General features: G+C 36.9%; 6 protein-coding genes across 16 annotated transcripts in view; 3 read left to right on the plus strand and 3 right to left on the minus strand.

The window, feature by feature from the left end:
* The window catches only part of LOC125801305 (zinc finger protein 501-like), a 221,371-nt gene extending 197,746 nt beyond the window's left edge, over window positions 1–23,625 (plus strand). For 2 of the 3 annotated variants that reach the window (XM_049477818.1, XM_049477819.1), the window contains exon 2: window positions 21,584–23,625. In XM_049477818.1, the coding sequence (XP_049333775.1) occupies window positions 21,715–22,770 (1,056 nt within the window). In that variant the 5' untranslated portion in view covers window positions 21,584–21,714 and the 3' untranslated portion in view covers window positions 22,771–23,625. Of the gene's footprint in view, window positions 1–18,939; window positions 19,020–21,583 lie in introns of those variants that run through there. The other variant, XM_049477817.1, reaches the window with a different exon arrangement.
* The window catches only part of LOC125780501 (zinc finger protein 239-like), a 1,096,042-nt gene that overhangs the window by 1,025,143 nt on the left and 46,492 nt on the right, over window positions 1–24,407 (minus strand). The gene's annotated exons all lie outside the window — the stretch shown is intronic.
* LOC125801190 (gastrula zinc finger protein XlCGF26.1-like) overlaps window positions 1–24,407 on the minus strand; it is a 305,433-nt gene that overhangs the window by 262,579 nt on the left and 18,447 nt on the right. The gene's annotated exons all lie outside the window — the stretch shown is intronic.
* Window positions 1–24,407, plus strand: part of LOC125801365 (zinc finger protein 239-like) — a 362,996-nt gene that overhangs the window by 127,207 nt on the left and 211,382 nt on the right. The window lies entirely within an intron of this gene.
* Window positions 1–24,407, minus strand: part of LOC111188530 (zinc finger protein 239-like) — a 214,745-nt gene that overhangs the window by 35,286 nt on the left and 155,052 nt on the right. The window contains exon 1 of one of the 8 annotated variants that reach the window (XM_049478041.1): window positions 15,471–15,506. The exons of 6 other annotated variants lie outside the window; for them this stretch is intronic. The gene's annotated coding sequence lies outside the window, so the exon portion shown is untranslated. Of the gene's footprint in view, window positions 1–15,470; window positions 15,507–24,407 lie in introns of those variants that run through there. One more of the 8 variants, XM_049478049.1, reaches the window with a different exon arrangement.
* LOC125801250 (zinc finger protein 271-like) overlaps window positions 18,986–24,407 on the plus strand; it is a 140,506-nt gene continuing 135,084 nt past the window's right edge. The window contains exon 1 of the mRNA XM_049477675.1: window positions 18,986–19,019. The gene's annotated coding sequence lies outside the window, so the exon portion shown is untranslated. The remainder of the gene's footprint in view (window positions 19,020–24,407) is intronic.

Raw genomic sequence — 24,407 nt, forward strand, 5'->3', positions numbered from 1 at the left:
TAAAGCTTTTTTTCTTTTCATTGAAACAAAAAAATCATTATTGAGTATTTAAATATTTGTTAGGTCATTTGTCTTTGGTGAAATTAATAGCTAAAGGCCAGAGTAAACCTACAGGTCAAATGCAAACATAAACATTGTAATACCTTGTAGTGTAAAGCCCTTAAAGTATTAATAATATGAACCGATCTACAAATGATAGTTATGATAAAGGACATTCCAGAAACAATAACATCAAAACAATATAATACATGATCAACTAGAGAGTGCACAAAAATGAGAAATAACAATGACAACTTAGGAATTCATGAAATGGACACAAGCAGGTACCTTGATGTTGAAATGTATTAATTACTTATTTTTATTTTACAGATGTTCAGAATAAATATACAATTAAAGTGAAAAAGGGAGAGCAAAACGTAACTAAATAAATTACAACAGAAATAACATTGTATTTTATTTGCATAATAAGAGGTTACTTTGACCATAGGCATAGGAACCGGGGGGATGGGTGGGACATGTCCCACCCAATATTAGAAACAGGTGGATTTGTCCCCCCCAAAAATAATATCAGTTCGCGCAGGTCAGCTGTACTATTAATGAGGAGACAGACCGGACCAATCACGGAGCTGGGTCAGGTATTAAGTCGCGCCTCTCAGTAGGGGTGGGTGATATGGGCAAAAAAAAAATCTCGATATTTTTTTGGATTTTTGCGATAACGATATTTTGATGATATTTTCCAAACAATACAAAACTATTCTAAAAAAAGTATTCAATTGAACATGTAAGGTTCAACATATGGTAAAAAACAGGAAATTTTTTAGGCGCTTTTCAGATTTTCTATTTCTATTTTTTATTTTTAGATCCATAAAATGATATATTTATGTGGATGAAGTGTTTTAGTAGCTCTATATTCTGCTATTAGAAGTTTTAAAATCACCATGTAAAATTATAAACTGCTCCCTAGATATGATAGAGATCTGAACCTGGGATGGTCCTTTCTTTCTGAAAAGGACTGGAAACTTTAGAAGAATAAAAACTATTAATTTTATAACTTATTTTGCAATAAAAATGTCTCTCAGCCTGTTCTAACTCGCCACCTGATTGGCTGACAGAATGTAGGGGGGCAGAGGGGGGCTCTCAGTCTGCCCAACTACCATGGTAACACGCATGCGCAGTTTGATCGCTTCAGAACAAAGGGAAAGTCTCAGAACACAGCGCTGGAGTTTCCAATAGTTTTAATCTGCGTCGGATTTATAAGAGCGCTTCTCAGACATAAATGGGGATTATTGGGGACTGGATTGATGGATTTTCTGATGGTTGGGTGGATTCTGAAGCCAGTGCTCTCAGGTAGGTGCTGATTCGCTCTGTTTGGGTGTGGGGGGTGTTCTGCAGGTACCCTGGGCGGATCAAAGAGCGTGTTTTTATCACAAACCGGACCGTCTAGCGCACGCTTTCAGCTCTAAAACGAAATACAGCTAAATGTGACTGAAAAGTAGAGATTCTTAGCTTTAAAATGGCATATTGGGTGTCTATATTGAGCCTATACTTACTCAAACACAGCCAGATATGAATTATGATATTTTTCTGGCCCGCCGGCGGGACAGGGCGTGTTAATACTAGAGACCTGCGCGGGACAGCATTTCCAGTCCTGCTCCCGCAAAAAAATATGATTTTCAGTCCCACTCCCGCCCGCAATTCCCGCATGATTCCGACGTTCGCGTTACTGCTCAAGGCAGTTCTTGTCATTGGCTTGAGGAATTAAAAGTGATGTACTTAGCTGAACACATCACTAAGCTAGCTGCAATGACAAAATATTCAAATAAACAGAAATATTTAACCAAAATAACAAATAAATTCTTACACAAAACAAACTAAAAAGTAAACAACTAGAACTAAAAAAAAGAAGTAACTAAACAAAACCCACCTACAGACCCAAACAAATAAATGCCACAATAAAGCAAACACAACTGAAAGCAAACAGGGCCTGCAGGCCAAGACACAGGCCAAGGCCCTCTCTTTAAGGAAAATAAATGAATAATAAATCGCAAAAACAAATAAAATTAGAAAACAAACAAACTAAACTAAACCCAAAATACTAACAAAACTATAATCTAACGAATTCCAAAAGATGAAAAATAAAAACGTCACACAGAAGTAGGAAAACAATAAATAAGTAAATAATAAAGTAAATAAACTGCGTCTGGACGACGACACCAAATACAATAAATCACCCAGAATCAAAGAAATAAACAAACAACAATGTAACGACTGGCAAAGCACCAGCTTAACCAGAACCAGCACAACGAAAGGAAGAGCAGCTAAGGTTAGCTTTCCGAGACTTTCCGTCTGCCTCACCCGCCCGCAATGAGCTTTCAAAATTTGCCCTGCGGTGCACTACTATGCATTGGGTCCAGCGGGTGCAGGTCTCTACTTTATACACAACGCACTCTGAGTTTACTTAATCAGTTGTTTTTACTTACATTATGTATATGTATAAATATATAAATAACAGCCTTAAAATACCATGCAGTTTATTAATTTTTGGCGATTTAAAAAAAAAAACAAAAAAAAATCGATATTACAAAATTACACATCGTCAAATCAACATTCACGTTAATTTCGCAAACGATACATATCGCCCACGACTACCTCTCAGCAGAAACAGCAAATGGTTGATTTTTCTAACAGAAAGGTAACGATAGGCTAACCACGTCAACTGTGATGATATGTTTCTAGCTGGTTAAAAATACACGTCTCTGAATCAGCACACAGATTAAACCCACTGATTAATAAACTGCAGCTGTGTTAGTGAGTTAGCTTAACTTTGGAATTAGTTAGATTGGGAGTCAGGGTTAAAGAAAAAAAGTAAAATATATATGCAATGTTTCCCTGTACCTGATCAGCTAATCACTTTAATTTTCAAACTGTTTATTAATTTAGGATTACAAGACTTACTGTGAGCTTTAATGAACGAAAATTCATTTAGCTAACTAGTTATCTAGAAGCTGGATGTAGATGATAGCCAGAATGTAGTACAGTACTTAATGTTGGTAGTTTAAAGCAGTTTCTTAACCCTGATCACTGCCCTAAAATAGTGTTTTCCAGCTGATCAGCTAATAAACAGTCATTTACTGAGTTTACCTGTTAAAATCCTTTAGCCCCCTATGGAGCCTAAATTAATCATGTATATCCACCAGAGGAAGCTCTAGAATATGGAGAACAGTGTTAATATTCAGTAGAATATGTAAGAGCAGGGTTGAGAAACACTGCTGTAACGTGACTTCTGTTAATTTGTAGTTCACAGTAAGACCACATATCCTGACGTTTATAAAAATCTCTATGAAACGTAAAGTTACATTCTTTTACATAAAAGGACACCATCTTAAGAAGAGCTCTCAGTAGAAAAAAATAAGAGTGCAGGAGAAAGTGTAAATATACAACAGAATTGACATGCCAATAAATAATAATAATAATAATAATAATAATAATAATAATAAAAATCTGTTATATTATTTTAAATATTAGATATGTATATAATTTAGACATTGCATGCATAATTTTTCTAACAACAGTAACTGTAACATGGAGTAACATGTTTAGGTTGTAAAATCAACGTATAATAATAATTTACTTTTAATTAAAAGTAATTTCCACAAATGTTGTTCTAGGAAACTATAGGGTGGGCTTGTGTCCCCCCCAATATCAAGCCCGCTCCTACGCCCTTGACTTTGACCCTGTTCGATGGCAATCGGCTCCATACTTTTGAATTTAAAGGAGCAACTTTATTGGTTATTGTTTAATTATTGGTTTAAAGACACCCCTAAATGAATGGAAGTGAATGGACAGCTTAGCTCAAATGGTCCTCTCATCCCACAGCAGCACACGTACGGTGGCACGTTTTGGAAGGGAAAAGCTGAGGGCCTGATAGCAACCACCTAGCAATGCCTTAGCAACAATCTAGCAACGGCTTAGCAACATATTAGCAACCACCACCGACATCATGGCACCCACCTAGCAACACCTTAGTTACTGCCACAGACACCATAGCAAGCGCCTAGCAACGACCATAGCAAATGGTGGGACCCATTTTAGCTGCGCAACCATTCTGCGTTTTCTTCAGGAAATGCACTTTTGTAGTTAATCTTAGAAATACACTTTATTTTTTTTTACTATAATTAATACTAATCAAGCTAATGAAGTATAAACAAATGCATTACAAATAAAGGTGTGATAGTACGGTAGGCAACAAGGCTTGACATAAAGCTTGCCCCACTGACCTAGAGGCCAGCTAAAGGGAAGCTGTTGACATGTTATGGGCAAAGTGGAGGAAGGAGTCTGAAACATTGGACACAAACTCATTTGTGTTCTGTAAAATACTTCTCTGTTTTAACAGTCTTGTACTTGTAACTTCTGATCAAGACCAGCCAGAACCAGTTTTTGGGGAACTGACCAAGGTGCCTTCCTCCGTGACCTCGAGGTCTGTGAAAATAATCTGTGAAATAATCTTTGAACTTCTTCTCTTGAACTTCTTGTGAGTGGAACTCGTTCCCAGAGCTCTGTTTTAATAAATTGTCAGTTGCTGAAGATAAAGTATCCTGTCTCTCTATGAATTATCTCTACTTTGGGATTCCATCAAAAGAATCCAGGGGAACGCACTGGAGACGGCGCAGAGGGTAGTGCGGTTTTCCCAACATGATCTAAACGTACAAACAAAGCGTTTGCTGTTTTACTGACCATTATAATTCTTAGTTAGCTAGCTAAATGTCCAAATCACAGCATTATTATTCTTAGTTAGCTTGGTAAATGTCCAAATCACAGCATTTTCTGTTTTACTGACCATTATTATTCTTAGCTATCTAGCTAAATGTTTAAATAGGCCATTTGCTGATTTACGAACATTATTATTTGTAGCTAGCGTAGCTAAATCCCCAGAACACAGCATTTCTGTTTTACTTACCATTATTATTGATAGCTAGCCTAGCTGAATGTTTAACCTGACATGACCACTAATTCTGCAAACTTTTGAAAGGTGATGACAGTACAGGTTCTGAGGATAAAGAAGATGAAGTAGTTGATTAAGTGTCTGATATTGCACTGATTAGAGTGCACTCAGTACTACAGAGATATTTAATTTTCCTGAAATTATTCCTACTTAAAAACATGTATTACATCATCTGTTTACTGACAGATTTAATACAAGTATGATTATGCAGAAAAGTCACCAAACTATCAGATGACAAATAGCTCTGCAGAGGCCAAATCTCATATTTGTTTATAGGTTTATAATTGAGAATAAGTAAAGGTGCATATAGTATGGTAATTACATAATAAACTGTCAGTGCCCTGCAGATTTGGACAGATCCGGAAAGCAGCAAACCAAAAATACTTTCACAACAATAGACAAAGACAAAAATGATATGCTTGCATGGTTTTATTGAACACAATATGTTAACATTCACAGTGGGGGGGATGTAAACCCTTTATAACTGGTTGACTCTCCTTTGGCAACCAAACATTTCCTGTAGCTGCAGATCTGACCTGCACAACTGTCAGGAGGAATTTTGGACCATTCCTTTTCACAAAACTGTTTCAGTTCAGAAATATTCTTGGGATATTTGGTGTGAATCGCTCTCTTGATGTCATGATGCCATAGCATCTCAGTTTTTATAAAGCAGGGCAGCTTTAACCAACACATCCAATCTCATCACATTGATTGGACTCCAGTTTGGCTGGCTCCTGGATCCAATTAGCTCTTAGAAAAGTCATTAGCCTAAGTGTTCACATATTTTTCCACCCTACACTGTGAATGTTAACGTGTTGTGTTTAATAAAACCATTCAAACATATTCTTTTTATGTGTATTAGACTGTGTTTGTCTATTGTTGTGACAGATGAAGACATTTAATGACCAATTCGTGCAGAAATCCAAGTAATCCCAAAGGGTTCACATTGATCCTCAGCAGACTAAAACAAGTATCCTGGCTATGGGGAAACTGGCGTTCCAGCAGCTGGAGAAAGGAAACCTGATCTTCTATGAGGAAGATCTAAGAGAGAGTGACATCGATATTAGAGAACTGTCGGTGTACTCAGGAGTGTGTACCCAGATCTTCAGGGAGGAACATGAGCTGCACATTAGGAAGGTCTTCAGCTTTGTACATCTGAGCGTTCAGGAGTTTCTTGCTGCTTTACATGCATTTCTCAACAGAAAAAATCCAAAAGAACAATCCACTGAACAACAAACAAGTAAACTCTTCAAGTTTTTCAACAAGTCAACAAAGACTGACTTCCTCAGCATTGCCATAGACAGAGCCTTACAGAGTGAGAGTGGACACCTGAACCTGTTCCTTCTTTTCCTTCTGGGTCTCTCACTGGAGTCTAATCAGACTTTATTACGAGTCATACTGACCCCAAAAAAGAGGATACCTCACAGCAATGAGGAAACTAGGAGGTGGACCTGGAGGAGTTTAACCTAAAATATGATCAGGAAAGTGTCTTCTGAGGCTGCTGCCAGTAGTTAAAATATCCAGATGAGCAGTGTAAGTATTTTCATTCAGGCCTTCACACAGTTTTTAATCAATTGCTGATGTGTAGAATCAGTTTCCATTCAATCACTGGTGGATTCACATTATTAACATTATTAAATACACACATGAATTATTCTGTGTGTGTAATAATAATTAAACCCTCATTTTAATGTAAATAGTACATTAAGTTTCTGTATTACACTAATCATATACAGTTTTAAGAAATAAGATTGGAAGTTATGAAGAAGTTATATAACATTTTAAACATTTTAAAAATAAATTCCCACTCCTTGTAGATCCACTCTAAATTAGCACTGGGTGATTTGAATGAAAAATCATGTCTCAGTATGCCTGAGAGCAATGATGATTAGCAGTATATCATCATGAAAATTTCATATAGAACATACATTTCAAGTGTATGTATTTATTTCTAAAATATAGGTGAGCAAATGTGTCTTTTTTCCAGAGCTTAACTGGGAAGATAGAATAAATTCACAGTCTCCAAAAAGCCATGTTCTTTCTGTTTTGTTAAACATTTACTTCTATTTTAACTCATTATAATCTGCCCCAGAGCTTTTGGTGAGCTGCATGCCTACACTGATCACAGTAAAGTGGAGTTTTCTGCATGTTAACTATTTCAGTATAAAGAAACATCAGTTCTTTTAACAGACAATAAATGTCACATTTTAATTCTGTTTTCTATTTTTGTCAATCCATTTAAATATTCTTATTTGGGTTTATTGTAAAATCATTTGTTTATTCTTATTTTTCAGACTAGCTTCATGTAATCTTGGAGTAAAGTGTGAAAATCTGGAATTGGTTTTAAACCTGGAAAACTCCCCCCTGAAAGAGCTGGACCTCAGTAACAACAACCTGCAGGACTCAGGAGTGGGGCTGCTCTCTGCTGGACTGAAGAGTTCACACTGTAAACTGCAGATTCTCAGGTCAGTGTTTCAGGTTATCAAAGACCAAAATAACAAACAAGTCAACAAATGAAAACACAATTAACTAAAGAAACTAAATTACACAGAAGGATGTGCAAGGCTGGTCTCCGCAGAATATTCTTTCCAGGTTGGCAAAAGGGAGGAGCCCAAAAATGTTTCCCTGCTCTGGCTTCTACAGAATAAATACAAAAGGAAACTGCATAATCAGGCCCAAGGAGAAAGAATAAGACAAGGCATTCTAACGTGAAGTGATACCTGTATTTAGGGGTTAATGTCAGTGTTTTTTATTCACAGTAATTGTACTTTTTATGCACATTTCCTTTCTTTTATCCATGTCTGTCTGATCCTAATAAAATCACAATTGACTTATTGGCACCCCTGAATTTAGTATATGTACTCTCAAAAGCCAGTGTGAATGTAATGAGTAGGGATTTAAGAAGTAGTATAATACAGAAAGATGAAAATTGTGAAATAATAAAGGGTGTCAACATTATTATTTTTTTTACACAAATTACACCACCAAGTTTGACCCCAACTTCCACCCCATCCATTATTTTCTGGCTGAATGACTAGAACACTCCAACACAGACAAGACAATAACAGAGAAGACATCTAATGGTGTACGGTGTCCAGTTGTAACGCTCCGGAGCCAGTCTCAGTTCAGACTATAGAGAGCGGACCTGCTCTCCTGGATTGAAGAGTTCACACTGTAAACTACAGATTCTCAGGTCAGTGTTTCTGTGATTTTTAATTAGAAATGTTTAGGGCTGTCAACGTTAAATTGTTAACACACGCTGTTAATTTGGAATCAGAAACAGGTTACTATTTTTTTTTTTACATACCTCCTCAAATCTAAACTTACACCTGCACTTTTTTAATACATGGGAGAACTTTAATTTTTTGAAGAATCAGATGGGTTATTCAAGACCCAACTGGAAAAAAAACAGGAACAATGGTCCTTTACCTGGAATCTCCAGCAGGGGCTGCCCTACTGCACCTGTAGAGAAGAAAAGCACAAAACGTGTTAGACAAAAAAAAATGTAAGAAAAAGTAAACACACTAAAATGAACCACATGAAAAAAGCACAGAATACAATAATTTTAGCACATTTTAGTGCCATTTTGCAATCTAAGGCTAGGCTGGTCATCCCAGTGGGGTCCTTCTCCTTTCCCCATCACACTGCCGGCAAGGTCGCCTAGGAGAAAAAGAGAGGGGACACGAGCCCTACTTATGTTTTTTTCAATAGATTCACTAGCATTACTGCTACTGATGCTGCAGTTACACACAGAGCCCATTTAAAAGGGAATAAAACAACAGTTTAAAAGCTTTAATAATTATTTCTGCAGTGCTGAAACAGTTAATGTTATTCTGTGTTGAGAAATGAATAGAATTTTCAGTATAAAAAGTATCAAACATTTATTAAAATAATGAACATGCGATACTTATGGAGCAGTTGATTTTACTTTATAAATGTTTGGTACTTTTTATACTGAAAATTGTATATACTTTTTATACATTTCAGATTAGTCCTTAAAGCTCAGCCTAATACTGCCCAGCCAATCACAGCTGTTGCCTGCAGTTATTCTTTCACTTATGTCAATTGTGGATGTTGAAACTTAAACTCCTGCTCATTACAAAGAAAATACATTTTTAAAACGTTACAAAATATTTGCCAATAAGATAAAACTACACGCCTAGTGCATTATTTATTTGTTTTATAGTTGTGATGATATATGTTTTACTGTCATGTAAGGTTTGGGATTTTATGAAGTTGCATTATTTCTACACAGTTTATTACAAAAATCAATAAAAAAAGAAATTAAATAATTACTTAATTAAAACAAATATGTATGATATGGGCGTGGCCAGTGATCTCACTCCAATATTCCTAAAATACTTCCTGGATAGGATACACTTGTGGATCCTCCTCTGAAAGATGTGGCCGAGAAGTGCAAAACAAATTAACGTCAGAAAACAAAATAAAGAAAAAAAAATAATTCAAGAAAACAATATTACCAATGAAAAAAATATTTTACATGGACAAAAACAAAATACATTTCAGAAAACAAGTTTGCAAGAAATAAAACAAATTTACAAGATGTGAAGAAGGGTAGGGATTAATACACAGGAAGTGCTTGTTGCAAAACCTTGTCAGTCAAGCTGCTTAGCAGTGAAAGAGAGTGGAGTTGGGGATGCTGAACTATGTTTTGTTCGTTTTGTGGCATTTTAGTCAGCTGGCAGGCTTTTGTGTGGTCAGTAAAAAAGCAACTGCTTTGTTTGTTCACTTAGCTAGGCTAGCTACCAGTAATAATAGTTATTAAAACAGCAAATGCTGTGGTTTGAACATTTAGCTAGGCTGGCGACAAACTAATAATAGTCAGTAAAACAGGAAATGCTTCGTTTGTACATTTAGCTAGGCTAGCTTCCAATAATAATGGTAAGTAAAACAGCAAATGCTGTGTTTGTACATATAGCTAGCTAGCTACCAATAATAAAAGTCAGTAAAACAGGACATGGTGTATTTGAACATTTAGCATGCTAGCTAAGAATAAAAATGGTCAGTAAAACAGCAAATGCTGTGTTTGTACATTTAGCTAGGCTAGCTAAGAATAAAAATGGCCAGTGAAACAGCAAATGCTGTAGTTTGGACATTTAGCTAGGCTAGCTATCAATAATAATGATCAGTAAAACAGCAAATTATGTTGTTTGCACATTTAGCTAGCTAGCTAAGAATAACTAGAAAATTGCATTTCCTGAAGAAAACGCAGGATGCTTGCGCAGGTAAAATGGCTTCCAACATCCGCTATAATCGTTTCTATGATGTTGCTATCCGCTTACTATGGTCTGTGGTAGTGGCTGAGGTGTTGCTATGGTATCCATGGTGGTTGCTATGGTGTTGCTAAGCAGTTGCTAGGTGGTTGCTATGGTGTTGCTAAGCAATTGCTTGGTGGTTGCTAAGAAGTTGCTATGTTTGCTGTTTACTTTACCCAAGTCAATTTTTACACTTAAATTCTTCTTTGGTTGCCAGTTAGTACTTACAAAATAATAACATTAGACATTCTGAAGATCCATCAGGTCACAGAAGTTTCCAACCATTTCTTGAGAAAACACACCGAGATTACAGATATGGCAATATAAAAGTTTTTTTTTTTTATTGAAACAAACAGATATAAAATATATATGGAGGTGAAGCAATACAAAGATAAGTTGTAATGATCATACAACTTAATAAACTAGATATTCTTAGAAACTTTGGAGATTAAGAAAAAAACATTAAGCAACAGATGATATCCAATAAGGAAAGGAGTATATAGCTTGAGTAATACAACACAACCAAATATCCCTATGTATTCCTCTATGCCAACAGATTTTATATCAGGCCAACTGAACCATAGACCATTGAGAACACCAGCAAACGGAATGAAGGAGAACCTTACTGAGCTACACAAACCTGGAGTGGGTTGATTTCAGTATAGAAGCTACAGCTGAAGCGTTTTATTTAACCTCTGGAAAAGATTTTGTTGGCCTCTCTTCGGGGTCTGGATGCTCCTCCGGTCCACACGGCAGTACCTGAGCCCAGTGTTGTCTCTCTGTGGCTCTGGGTCTCACTTTTGAGAGCACTCTCTGGAGTTCCTCAGGTGGTGTTTTCCACTTTTCCTTTCATATGGATGGGCCTAGCGGTTAAAAGCATTAAGGTAAGCTATGCTAAGCTTGCTGAACTGAGGGCAGCTTCCAGAGTAAAAACAAAGATACTAGAAATTATTGGAATAAATCAAATCTGCATAAACTAAAAAATAGGTTAAATGCTTTTAAATCCTTCTAATTAAAAGCACTATAGTCCTAAATGTTTGGTTGCAAGCTAAGATTTCTATTTTACACTTAACAACTATGACATCTACATTTTAAAGACTAATTTAAGCTAATCTAATATCTAAAGCAAACATTGGCAGTGCCCTCGCTCAAACTCCAAACTCGAGAGAATTCTCCTACCGCAACTACCCTAAAAACTGAGCTCTGTTTAACCTGCAAAGTCTAAATGACTCTTTGTTAGTTTCAAAGACTATGATAGGCTTCACTTTTTTTGGGCCTTTCGCTGAGGCTCCAATCTTCTTACTGGTGGAGGAGAAACCTACCTGAATGCACTTCTACTGGTTCTATTGCTTGTCCCAAAGGAAAGATATCAAACTCTGATCAACTCTGTGGATCACAACGTCAGAAACCTACAATATATTCTAAGACACATAGTTAATTTTTAAACTAAGCATGTCCTGAAATTATAAAAGCCAAACTCTTTTAATGTTTCATATTATTAGTTCTAAAAGCCAATGCAGTGCACCTGTAAATCAGTAAAGTTTTTATCATTCATATCACGAAAAAGGTTTAACATATTAGGATGATGAAATATATGTGCTTAGTTCATGAAGTTAGCGGTACCACATATGATTCGGTGTTTAAAAACGTATTAAACCATAACACATTCGACTAAGTGGTGGAAATCTCTGCAGGCATTAACTAATGTAGGTATTCAAACATACGTGAAAACATAACACGAAATTCAATAAACATCATCCCTGGATTAGATTAATTTTGCTGAACCTGTAAAAAGGCATTGCTAAATGCACTGGTGCAATGTGAGATGAAATTGTCGAGAAAAACACTTCCCACAGTCTGAGCAGTGAAACGGTTTCTATCCTGTGTGAATGCGCTGGTGTTTTTTGAGATGACTCTGTCGATTAAAACTCTTTCCACAGTCTGAGCAGTGATATGGTTTTACTCCTGTGTGAATGCGCTGGTGTTTTTTGAGATGACTCTGTCGATTAAAACTCTTTCCACAGTCTGAGCAGTGATATGGTTTTACTCCTGTGTGAATGCGCTGGTGTATTTTGAGATTACTCTGTTCAGTAAAACTCTTCCCACAGTCTGAGCAGTGATACGGTTTCTCTCCTGTGTGAATGCGCTGGTGCAGTTTGAGAGTACTCTGCTGATTAAAACTCTTCCCACAGTCGGAGCAGTGATACGGTTTCTCTCCTGTGTGAATGCGCTGGTGTATTTTAAAATTACTCTGTTGAGTAAAACTCTTCCCACAGTCTGAGCAGTAATACGGTTTCTCTCCTGTGTGAATGCGCTGGTGCAATTTGAGATGACCCTCTTGATTAAAACTCTTCCCACAGTCTGAGCAGTAATAAGGTTTCTCTCCTGTGTGAATGAGCTGGTGTTTTTTGAGATTACTCTGTTTAGTAAAATTCTTCCCACAGTCTGAGCAGTGACATGGTTTCACTCCTGTGTGAATGCGCTGGTGTTTTTTGAGATGACTCTGTTTAGTAAAACTCTTGACAGAGTGCTGATGTTTCTCCATGTCGGGACTTGGCTTCGTCTGTTAGATGTATCAAACTATTTCTGTGTGTTCTGGAGATTCTTCAGGACGGCTTCTGCTTCACCTCTTTCAGCAGTTTAACTTTGCTCTTAGTTAAATATGAATTTCAGGAGAATATTTTTCATTTCTGGAAAACAAAAGAAAAGAAAATATTAAGATAAAAGCAGGTCAATAAACTGAAGAGAACTGCCTGAATCAGTTACACTATACAGACAAAACTACTGGGACATCTTCATATTACCATAAAAAGCTTTTGTACTTTTGTCCCATTCTAAGTCATTCTAAGTGAGTGATGTTACCCTTGAATCTGAAGCTTTGAGACGTGTGCCATAAAATCTGCACACATTGGTTCGAATCACTGTGCCGATGCTTGTTTCATTCTACATTGATCATGTGACCAAAGATGTCCGAAGCTTTATTCTTTACAACAATTTATAAAAGATTTCTGATCCTGATAGCAGTTCATTATTTTCCACCACATTAGCTTCAGATTAACAGTGATATGCAATGGATGGATGTCGGACAGTGCAGCATCTACTCAGTCTGGAATGTCCATATTCTCACTTAGGAAGAAGTGCAGAAAAGTTTGTATCCAAATTAAAAGAATAAAATATGTCCTGGCTGGATGAAGGTATTGGCAGCTGTGTTGTCTTCAGCTACCAATTAAAAACCTTGGTAACATTGGACAGCTAGATAACATTAGCTACTTGTTTTTAAAAAAGCACTGGTAACATTGGCTAGCTAGAGAACATTAGATACTTGGGTTAAAAAAGCGCTGACTTTAGCTAGCTAGGAAATGTTAACTACCGGTTAAAAACTCTGGTAGCTAGCTGACTAACATAAGTACTTTGGTCTCTTATTCTTGGTCTCAGTTCTGCCAATTAAACAGTTCTCTTTTTCTCTCTGCCAGTCGCGCTAAGGAAACATGTCAGCTCCCACTGTAGATAAACACTTAAACCAGTGGCGGATGCTGGTCTTTCAAGGAGGGGAAGCTAAATTTCGGCCTACATCTTAACATATGTAGTTTTATTTATACAAAAATTCTACTCTCCCTGAGATGTTTTTTTTTTTGTAAACAAAAGGCATTATTTTCAAGTTTTCACTACACAACAAAAAGGTTCCCATTCTTTACATTGAACAATTACATAAAAATTGTCCTTGAGTAATCCCTTTATTAATTTAAATCATTTAAATTATTTTTAATGATAACACAATATTTACTACTTGCCCCTGTTCATTTATGTCCTGAGATAGTTTCATCAAGAGGAATGGCCATCAGTACAGCCAGCTCACTTTATCATACCGGAACAGCTGAAAAGACCTGTTACTTTTCCCCACCTTTTACACCAAATTAATCTGAGCAGTTGATCTGCCCTACTCTTTAACACTTACATTTGTCTTCGTAAGGAAGACTATCAAATGGCTTCTCCAAAATCTGGTCCACAACATTAAAACTGTCTGAAATTATGTGCAGCTTGCACTGGCGCGAGGCTAGTGTGAAGTGTGTCCGTGTTTTACATTAAAAGATCGCTGATTCGCTCATTTCGCTGTCAATCAAAAAGGGACTCCGCCTCAGACAGATCATCCAATTATCATGCAGAAGCTGAGCGTCCGGGCCGGCCGAGGCCAGCCCACTGCCCCATAGACCCCCGGAGACGCTGAGCGTCCGATGAGCGGGACAAAGTCCAGCATTTATCCAATGACTCGTCTCGTTTCGCCGCACGCTTTGCTCCGCTATTGAAGTCTGTGCACTGTTTAAAGCAGCGCTGCAAAGCTGCGGGAATGAGTGAGAGGAAAGCCGCGGCGTTACCAGTGATAAGAAGCTGATTCTGAACTAAATTCAGCGCAGTGTAGCGCATATTTAATCAGTGACATGTACACACAACAGTATATATTTAATCACTAATTTTCTTTACATTTTAGGGGAAGCTGAGCTTCCCTTGCAGTCTTAGAGCAATCGCCACTGACTTAAACATTATTCTCACATTAAAAAAATTACATCATATATCATTTTACTATTGATTACACTTTTGTAAATCTGTGGATAAAAAAACAGTGTGAAGCAAGCACAGCATGAATGATATAGAAAAAGATTGAATAGCAAGAGCAGTTTTGTTAAAAGAATACAGCTACTTACATTAATTTTGAAGGTAAGTTAATGTTTTAGCCACCTTTAGCTAACCTATCCAATGCTATCTAGATAGCTACATAAGCTAGCAGGCAATTGCAAACAATAAAATACTATTAGCAGCCTGAATGTCTTAAACACATTACACTTGTGATAAGTTGTTGTTATATAGCCTAAATGGTAGGATAATGTACAAGCTGTCTGTAATGGTTAATCCTTTCCTTTATAATTAACTTTAGCTGTTAGGTGTGGTATTGGTAACAACACTGGGTCATTTTACAAGCTAATGTTGCTAATGCTAATGATCCTGCCTCAGTGCTGAAAAAATCAACAGAAGCGCTTTAAACACCCAAATAAACAGTTTTCAGAGGAGAAATCTGTGAAGATTACTCATGGCTTACTTGCCTTTGAAAGAAAGAAAGAAAGAAAGAAAGAAGAGAGAGAGAGAGAGAGAGAGAGAGAGAGAGAGAGAGAGAGAGAGAGAGAGAAACTTCTCCATACCTTCTGTAGTTCAGCTGATCCTGCTCTTCCTCTGGCGCTCCAGCTACAGACCCCGGGAGCTCAGCCTCATCCGGGTTATGTAGAGCCCCGCCCCCTCCCCCGCTATATCACATTATACCCCATCACCGCTAGAGGGAGCCCGCGAGGGAGTCCTCAATGCATGGAGCTGAATGGAGCTAAACAGCTAAAACTCTCATTTAAAAACACTGTATAACTACTTCTCTGGGGTGATTAAATAGTTGTAGTTGTTCTGTTTTTAGGAAATAAGTAACATTTTATTCTATGTCTATCAATTATATATATCTTACAATTATAAATTATTATTTTGCTAATAATAATAATTAATAAATGTTTAATACTTTTTAGAATAAAAATGTGTATGTTTTTATACATTCCAGACTCAGTTGAGTGACTGAGATTCAGAGCAGATTCTGAAGAGAGTTTTTTCCTCTATAGAGATTCTCTGGTTGCTCCTGTACTCCAACAAATAGCACTTACTAATTACTATGGAAAGATCAGAGCCGTTGTTAGAGCACCAATTGTGACACTGATTCCAGTAGAAACTTTTTTTAATCTAAATTAAATTAAAAATTTGCATTTACCTTCTTGATGTCCTGCAGATTCTTGAAAATGATATCGTACTGCAGCAGATCTTGTTTGTTGCTCACCTTGTTTTACTATTTATTTATTCTGAAATCTTTCCATAAATTGAGGTCATTCACAGCTCCTCCCTGTAAAATCACTCTCTGACATCACAATGGACCATCCTGATTTCTGTATAGAAGGGTACTTCACACTTATAAAAGCATTTTAAACTTCATATTCAAATATCAGTTAAAAACTAACAGTTATAAAATAAAAAGGATTTGTTCAAGAGTTTATTTGTTAATAGGATGATAAATTCATTTTTGACTTTTCCAAAATAAGTTCAGCAAGCATTCTCATTCTACTACAAAATATTAGCCAATTTTTACACTATTTTTTATACATATTAAAGGAAGAAGTTACTGGTGTTGCAGAATACTTTGTCTAGATTATATCTGGTTCTGTGTAGAAATATGAGACAAACACCTCTGGTTGCTTGAGTCACTAAAAAACTACCCCAACATATAGCACTTACCACATTTTACTCAAAGATCAGCTCTATTTTTACAATTGTTAACAATTGTGACATTTGTTTTTAACAATTTCTACGATACAAAGATCCATTAGAACTAAGAAATCTTCAGGATTTTTTTAATATGTAAGAGTGCTTTACACTAAGTAATTACAAGTAAAAAAAAAAAAAAAAAAAAAAAAAAAAAAAAAAAAATATATATATATATATATATATATATATATATATATATATATAAATAAATTAATTAATTTGATTAGTTATGTTGTTAAAAAATATTATAAAATCATGTAGTCCATATTTAATTTAATATTAAATAATAAATTCTGATTGCTGAAAATGAACTGAATAAGGTGAGCTTTCAATTGGTCAATAATACCATTTTGACTACCCCAAAGAGAAGGGATTTTTTTGTGTGTCTTGTACAAATTTTGTATACATCGGTGTTGTTTGGGGTCAATTTGACCCCACACTGTTTAGCTTTATAAAACAAAAAAATATCAGAATTTTACACGTTTGTGTTGAATGATGCAAAGGTCAATATGACATATAATTTTATAATCTTCAGCAACTTTAGATCCCTAAAATAACATAATTATAACTGTATTAGTGCAAAAACCACTGACAGTTCACAGGAAAGGGGGCAGGGAAAACATAATTCTCATGAGAACTTGATATTTCTCATTCTGTGGAGGAATATATTGTTCCTACAAACATATTGATAGTTCATACAACATAGTGGTTATGCAGAGATATAAAATGTTTCACAGCAGCTTCTAAACCAGTTCTCTATGTGTTCTGTCTCTCTCTCTTTCTGCGCTCTCTCTCTCTCTACTGAAAATGCCGTCTAAGAAAAGGTTTTCTCTCAGTGAGGTTTTCTCATATCTCTTTCACCATGACAGAGACATAGAGGAGAAAGTGTCTGAAAAAAAGGAGGACTTTAGAACTTTAGATCCATTAGAACTAAGAAATCTTCAGGATTCTTTCAATATGTAAGAGTGCTTTACACCAAGAACCCCTATGTTAACAAATGATTCTTAATATCATAGTACTATTGGTATATAATATAATGAATTCATTTAGTTCATATTTATTTAAAACTGAATAATAAACTTTGATTACTGAAAATGAACCGAATAAGGTGAGCTTTCACTTAATGATCAATAGTACCATTTTAACTACCCAAAGAGAAGCACTTACTTCTTGTATTAAATAATCAATGCTTCACTTTGTGATGGTCACCATAGATATTCAAACTATTTTGTACTGACAAAATTTACCATGTAAGTTAACACCAAAAATTGACACCAAATTGATCCAACATTTATAACACTGTATGTAATAAATGCTAAAGTTGTACCAGATGGCCTTGTCCTCACAGTTGATGGTAAACTTGTTTTTACCATTCTATCAACAAATAAACTCAATTAATTCATTTAAAACTGATATTTGCATATGAAGTTTCAAATACTTTTACAAGTGTGAAGTATCCTTCTATACAGAAATCATGATGGTCCATTGTGATGTCAGAGAGTGATTTTACACGGAGGAGCCGATCTCCTTTTCAAGAATCTGCAGGACATCAAGAAGGTAAATGCAAAGAAAATGTAACCATAATATTTTAAATGAAATTTAGATTTTTAAAAAAGGGTCTACTGGAATCAATGTCACAACTGATGCTCTAACAACGACACTGACCTTTCCATAGTAATTAGTAAGTGTTATTTGTTTTTTTTGTTTTTTTGTTTTGTTATGTGAGCTGTACAGGAGCAAGCAGCAATCAGAGAATCTCTATAGAGGAAAAAACTCACTTCAGAATCTGCTCTGAATCTCAGTCACTCAACAGAGTCTGGAATGTATAAACAACAGTATAGATTTTTATTCTAAAAAGTATTAAACATTTATAAATTATTATTTTTTGCAAAATAATAATTTAAATTGTTAGATACTTTATAGAATTAAAAAAATACTTATTTCCTAAAAACTACACCCATTTCATCACCGCAGAGATAATTATTAAAGCTTATAAACTGCAGTTTTAATCCTATTAAACATGTTCTGTGTGTAACTCCAGCATCAGTAGCAGTAATGCTAGTGAATTTACTGAATAAAAAACATTAGTTGTAGAAAATTGAAATATAGAGGTACGTTTTCTTTCCTATTTTAGTGAAATACTTTGTTCTACTTTGTAAAATTAAAGGAAAACCCCAGAGAAGTAGTTATACAGTGTTTTAAATGAGAGTTTTAGCTGTTTAGCTCCATTCAGCTCCATGCATTGAGGACTCCCTCGCGGGCTCCCTCTAGCGGTGATGGGGTATAATGTGATATAGCGGGGGAGGGGGCGGGGCTCTACATAACCCGTATGAGACTGAGCTTCCGGGGTCTGTAGCTGGAGCGCCGGAGTAAGAGCAGGATCAGCTGAACTACAGAAGGTATGGAGAATTTACTCTCTCTCTCTCTCTCTCTCTCTCTCTCTCTTTCTCTCTTTCTTTCTCTTCCTCTCTTTCTTTCTCTCTCTCTCTCAGGGGGCGGCTTTGGAGGTGGTGGGGGTGAAGTATCTAAGTGTTTATTTGGGTGTTGAAAGCGTTTCTGTTTATTTACTGTAAGCCTAGATTTAGTAAGCACTAGCATTAGCAAAATTAGCTTGTAAAATGACCCAGTGTTGTTACCAATACCCAGTGATGGTATAGTTACTTTGAAAAAGTCATTCGATTACTGATTAACCAATTTACTTTATTAGTTACTTTCAGCAGCTGCAGACACCACCTCCCGCCGCCTTAACATAAAAATTATAACCAGTTTTGCCAATACTCCCTTTATTGGAAAATGCAAATATGTTCTTTCTTGGTTTCACTAAACATAAATACTTGTTTTTATAAAAAATATAAAATAAATAAAGTGTTTCTTGACCTGACATATTTAACACTGTAAATCTGAACATTGAACCTGTTGTTCTCAGCAGGGCAGCAAGGAGTAGTTTTACAAAACAAAACCATGTATATGGTCCAGGCTGATATCATGTGTACTTTTGTTATTTTGGCCTAGTTTTATTTCGTAATCACATGTTAAGAGTGAAACAGTGGAGTGGGGTGAGTAAACCAGTGGTTGAACCTCATTAACAGAAGCTTCTCAAACCTCTGCTACAAAACGCGCTTCTCTCGCCTGCCTCCATGGATTCGTTTGTGTCGCTGCGTGGTATGTGTGTGTGTCCGAGACGCGTGTGATTGGGGGAGAGCGGAGGGGGGATGAGGAAGGGAGCGCAGTGTGTGTGTGTGTGTGTGTGTGAGAGAGAGAGAGAGAGAGAGAGAGAGAGAGAGTAACTGTACGTTAAAATCGCTTTGTGTCTCCTGTCCAACAGGCGATGAGTCGCTTGGGGGCGTGTCTCACTCAGAACGAGCTGTCGCTGGTGGGCGTTTTTCCAAATACAGAAACAAGGGTTCAGCCTATCTACACAATTCTTATTGTGACTTCCGGCTTCTTTGTCGCTCGCATCACGTTCGGTGTGGACGCACGGTAACGCACAGTGACTTGGATAAATAACTTTAATCTGATTACTGGGTTGGAAATAGTAACGCATTAAATTACTCTTTACTGAAAAAAAGGGTACTAAGTAACGCGTTACCGACGTCACTGTCAATACCACACCTAACAGCTAAAGTTGATTATAAAGGAAAGGATTAACCATTACAGACAGCTTGTACATTATCCTACCATTTAGGCTATATAACAACAACTCATCACAAATTTAATGTGTTTAAGACATTCAGGCTGCTAATAGTATTTTATTGTTTGGAATTGCCTGCTTGCTTAGGTAGTTATCTAGATAGCATTGGCTAGGTTAGCTAAAGGTGGCTAAAACCTTAACTTACCTTCAAAATTAATGTAAGTAGCTGTATTCTTTTAACAAAACTGCTCTTATTATTTGATATTTTTCTGTCGTTCGTGATACATAAGAAATACGCTGTGCATGTTCCACACATTTTTTTTATCCACAGATTTACGAAAGAGTTAGCACTAGTAAAATGTTTTATGATGTGATTTTTTTTTGTGGGAATAATGTTTAAGTGTTCATCTGCACTTGGTGCTGACGTGTTTCCTTAACACGATTGGCAGAGAGAAAAATAGAACTGTTTAATTGGCAGAATTGAGACCAAGAATAAGAGACCCAAGTACTTATGTTAGTCAGCTAGCTACCAGCATTTTTAACCAGTAGTTAACATTTCCTAGCTAAAGTTGTCAGCGCTTTTTTAACCCAAGTATCTAATATTATCTAGCCAGCCAATGTCACCAGTGCTTTTTAACCCAAGTATTTAATGTTATCTAGCTAGCCAATGTTCCCAGTGCTTTTTTACCTAAGTAGCTAATGTTATCTAACTAGCCAATGTTCCCAGTGCTTTTTTTAACCCAAGTATCTTACGTTATCTAGCTAGCCAATGTTACCAAGGTTTTTAATTGGTAGCTAAAGACAACACAGCTGCCAATACCTTCACCAAGCCAGGACATATTTTATTCTTTTAATTTGGATACAAACTTTTCTGCACTTCTTCTTAAGTGAGAATGTGGACATTCCAGACTGAGTAGATGCTGCACTGTCCGACATCCATCCATTGCATATCACTGTTAAGCTGAAGCTAATGTGGTGGAAAATAATGAACTGCTATCAGAAGTTGTGAAAAAAAACAGGAATCTTTTATAAATTGTTGTAAAGGAAAAAGCTTCGGACATCTTTGGTCACGTGATCAATGTAGAACGAAACAAGCATCGGCACAGTGATTTGAACCAATGTGTGTCGTTTTTCTGGCACACGTCTCAAAGCTTCAGATTCAAGAGTAACATCACTCACTTAGAATGACTTAGAATGGGACTAAAGTACAAAAGCTTTTATGGTAATATGAAGATGTCCCAGTAGTTTTGTCTGTATAGTGTAACTGATTCAGGCAGTTCTCTTCAGTTTATTGACCTGCTTTTATCTTAATATTGTCTTTGTGTTTTCCAGAAATGAAAAATATTCTCCTGAAATTCATATTTAACTAAGAGCAAAGTTAAACTGCTGAAAGAGGTGAAGCAGAAGCCGTCCTGAAGAATCTCCAGAACACACAGACATTGTTTGATACATTTAACAGACAAATGAAGCCAAGTCCTGACATGGAGAAACATCAGCACTCTGTCAAGAGTTTTACTAAACAGAGTAATCTCAAAAAACACCAGCGCATTCACACAGGAGAGAAACCGTATCACTGCTCAGACTGTGGGAACAGTTTTACTGCACAGAGTACTTTCAAACAACACAAGCGCATTCACACAGGAGAGAAACCGTATCACTGCTCAGACTGTGGGAAGAGTTTTACTCAACAGATTCATCTCAAAAATCACCAGCGCATTCACACAGGAGAGAAACCGTATCACTGCTCAGACTGTGGGAAGAGTTTTAATCTACAGAGTACTCTCCAAAAACACCAGCGCATTCACACAGGAGAGAAACCGTATTACTGCTCAGACTGTGGGAAGAGTTTTAATATACAGAGTAATCTCAAAAATCATCAGCGCATTCACACAGGAGAGAAACTGTATCACTGCTCAGACTGTGGAAAGTGTTTTACTCAACAGATTAATCTCAAAAATCACCAGCGCATTCACACAGGAGAGAAACCGTATCACTGCTCAGACTGTGGGAAGAGTTTTAATCTACAGAGTACTCTCCAAAAACACCAGCGCATTCACACAGGAGAGAAACCGTATTGCTGCTCAGACTGTGGGAAGAGTTTTAATCAACAGAGTAATCTTAAACTGCACCAGCGCATGCACACAGGAGAGAAACCGTATTACTGCTCAGACTGTGGGAAGTGTTTTACTCAACAGAGTAATCTCAAAAAACACCAGCGCATTCACACAGGAGAAAAACTGTATCACTGCTCAGACTGTGGGAAGAGTTTTACTCAACAGATTGAGCTCAAAAATCACCAGCGCATTCACACAGGAGAGAAACCATATTACTGCTCAGACTGTGGGAAGAGTTTTACTCAACAGAGTAATCTCAAAAATCACCAGCGCATTCACACAGGAGAGAAACCGTTTTATTGCTCAGACTGTGGGAAGAATTTTAATCATCAGAGTAATCTCAAAAAACATCAGCGCATTCACACAGGGGAGAAAACTACCTCAAATCTGTTCCAAGACAATTAAAAGTGCAAATCGTAAATCTTTCAGACAGAACACCTTATCCTACACAAATGTTTTACTCTCTCACTTGGGACATGTTCCACCAGAAACAAACATGAACTGAATTTAACAATGGAATTTACAGGTTCAGCCATAGACTGTATATAAAGATGGACGCTGTGTCGCCGTTCCCATTCATTCAATGAAAATGAAGCCAAAATCTTCCGCCAGTTTGGCGATTCAGAGACCAGAGTCTGCGCAGTAGAGACCAGAAGAGGGAGAAAGGCTGTGGAGAGACCGCCTACTCATTTAAATAACCCCGCCCCTGAGGGCTGCCTTGCGGTCACAGACTGCAGAGCGGGGCGGAGCGGAGCTGACGGTCTGTTATTGGTCCCGCCCATAAGCAGCCCTTTTACCATAACCACACCTTTTTTGAATAGAGCCGAATAAAGTTTTAAAAACCGAATTCTGTGGGGATATAAAAATTTGACAATATAAGCAGAGGTTACACTAGCTGTTGCATTTAAATAATGGAGGTAGAATTACAGTATATTAGAAAAAAAACGTGATTGAAAGTTGTCTGTTTTGCCATTGAAACCTATGGGGATGGGTGGGGTTACACAGCTTTCTGCAGCCGAACAGCAGGGGGCGCCCGACCTGTGGTGGCCTTACTTTTAAGAGACGATGCTCTGTCCAGCTATATATAGTCTATGGGTTCAGCAAAATGATCCTTATCCAGGGATGATGTGCATTGAATTCCATGTTATGTTTTTCGTTTGTTCGATATTCCAGGATAAGGTTGGGCGGTATTGAAATTTTTCATTCCGCCATATTGTCGTCAGATTATATGGCGGTATACGGTATTACCGGGGGGGGGGGGGGGTAGGAGGGGCTAATCTTATAATTTCGGTGGTTAGATGGTTGATGGGGTTTTATTGCCACTCCAGCACAAATGTGGCTATTTGTGGCGATAACTTCAGTGCAAATTAGTGAAACCTGTAGAGTTTATTGAATTTTTGCTGTATGATCTCCTCAGTGAGAATCCCTAACCCATAACCAATCAGTGAGCTCCAACTGCTTACCCCTCCCACTGCTCTTTCATTGTGGGTGCACTGAATGTCTTAAACGCCTGTTTTTCAAAGTTCAGATTTGGCACGTCACGTGGTTAATATACCTTCACTATTTTACAATACCGTCACCATATTTAAATACCGTGGTATACCGAAATACCATCATACCGCCCATTCCTATTCCAGGACATTCTTTCTGAGACAGAGCTCAGTTTTTAGGGTAGTTACGGGTATAGTTATGGGTTTAGTTCTGAAGAAGGGAAGGCCATTCGAGAGAGGGCACTGCCAGTGTTTGCACCAGATGTTAGGTTAGCATAAATTAGTCTTTAAAATTTAGATGTCGTAGTTGTTAGGAGTAGAGTAAGATTCTTAGCTTACAACTAATCGTTTAGTACCAAACCTTCAGTGCTTATGCTTAGAAGGTTTTGAATGCATTTAATCTCTTTTCTAGTATATGCAGAACATATATCTAGTATATTGCCTGTCCCTGACTACCTCTGTTTGCCTACTTCTGTAAATAAACCTGTGTTTACTAATCAGTGCTCGTCTCCTCGGGTCCTGGTATTCGTCACACATTTACTCCTTGTATTA

This window comes from Astyanax mexicanus, chromosome 4 (assembly GCF_023375975.1).
Source record: "Astyanax mexicanus isolate ESR-SI-001 chromosome 4, AstMex3_surface, whole genome shotgun sequence".
NCBI lineage: Eukaryota > Metazoa > Chordata > Actinopteri > Characiformes > Acestrorhamphidae > Astyanax > Astyanax mexicanus.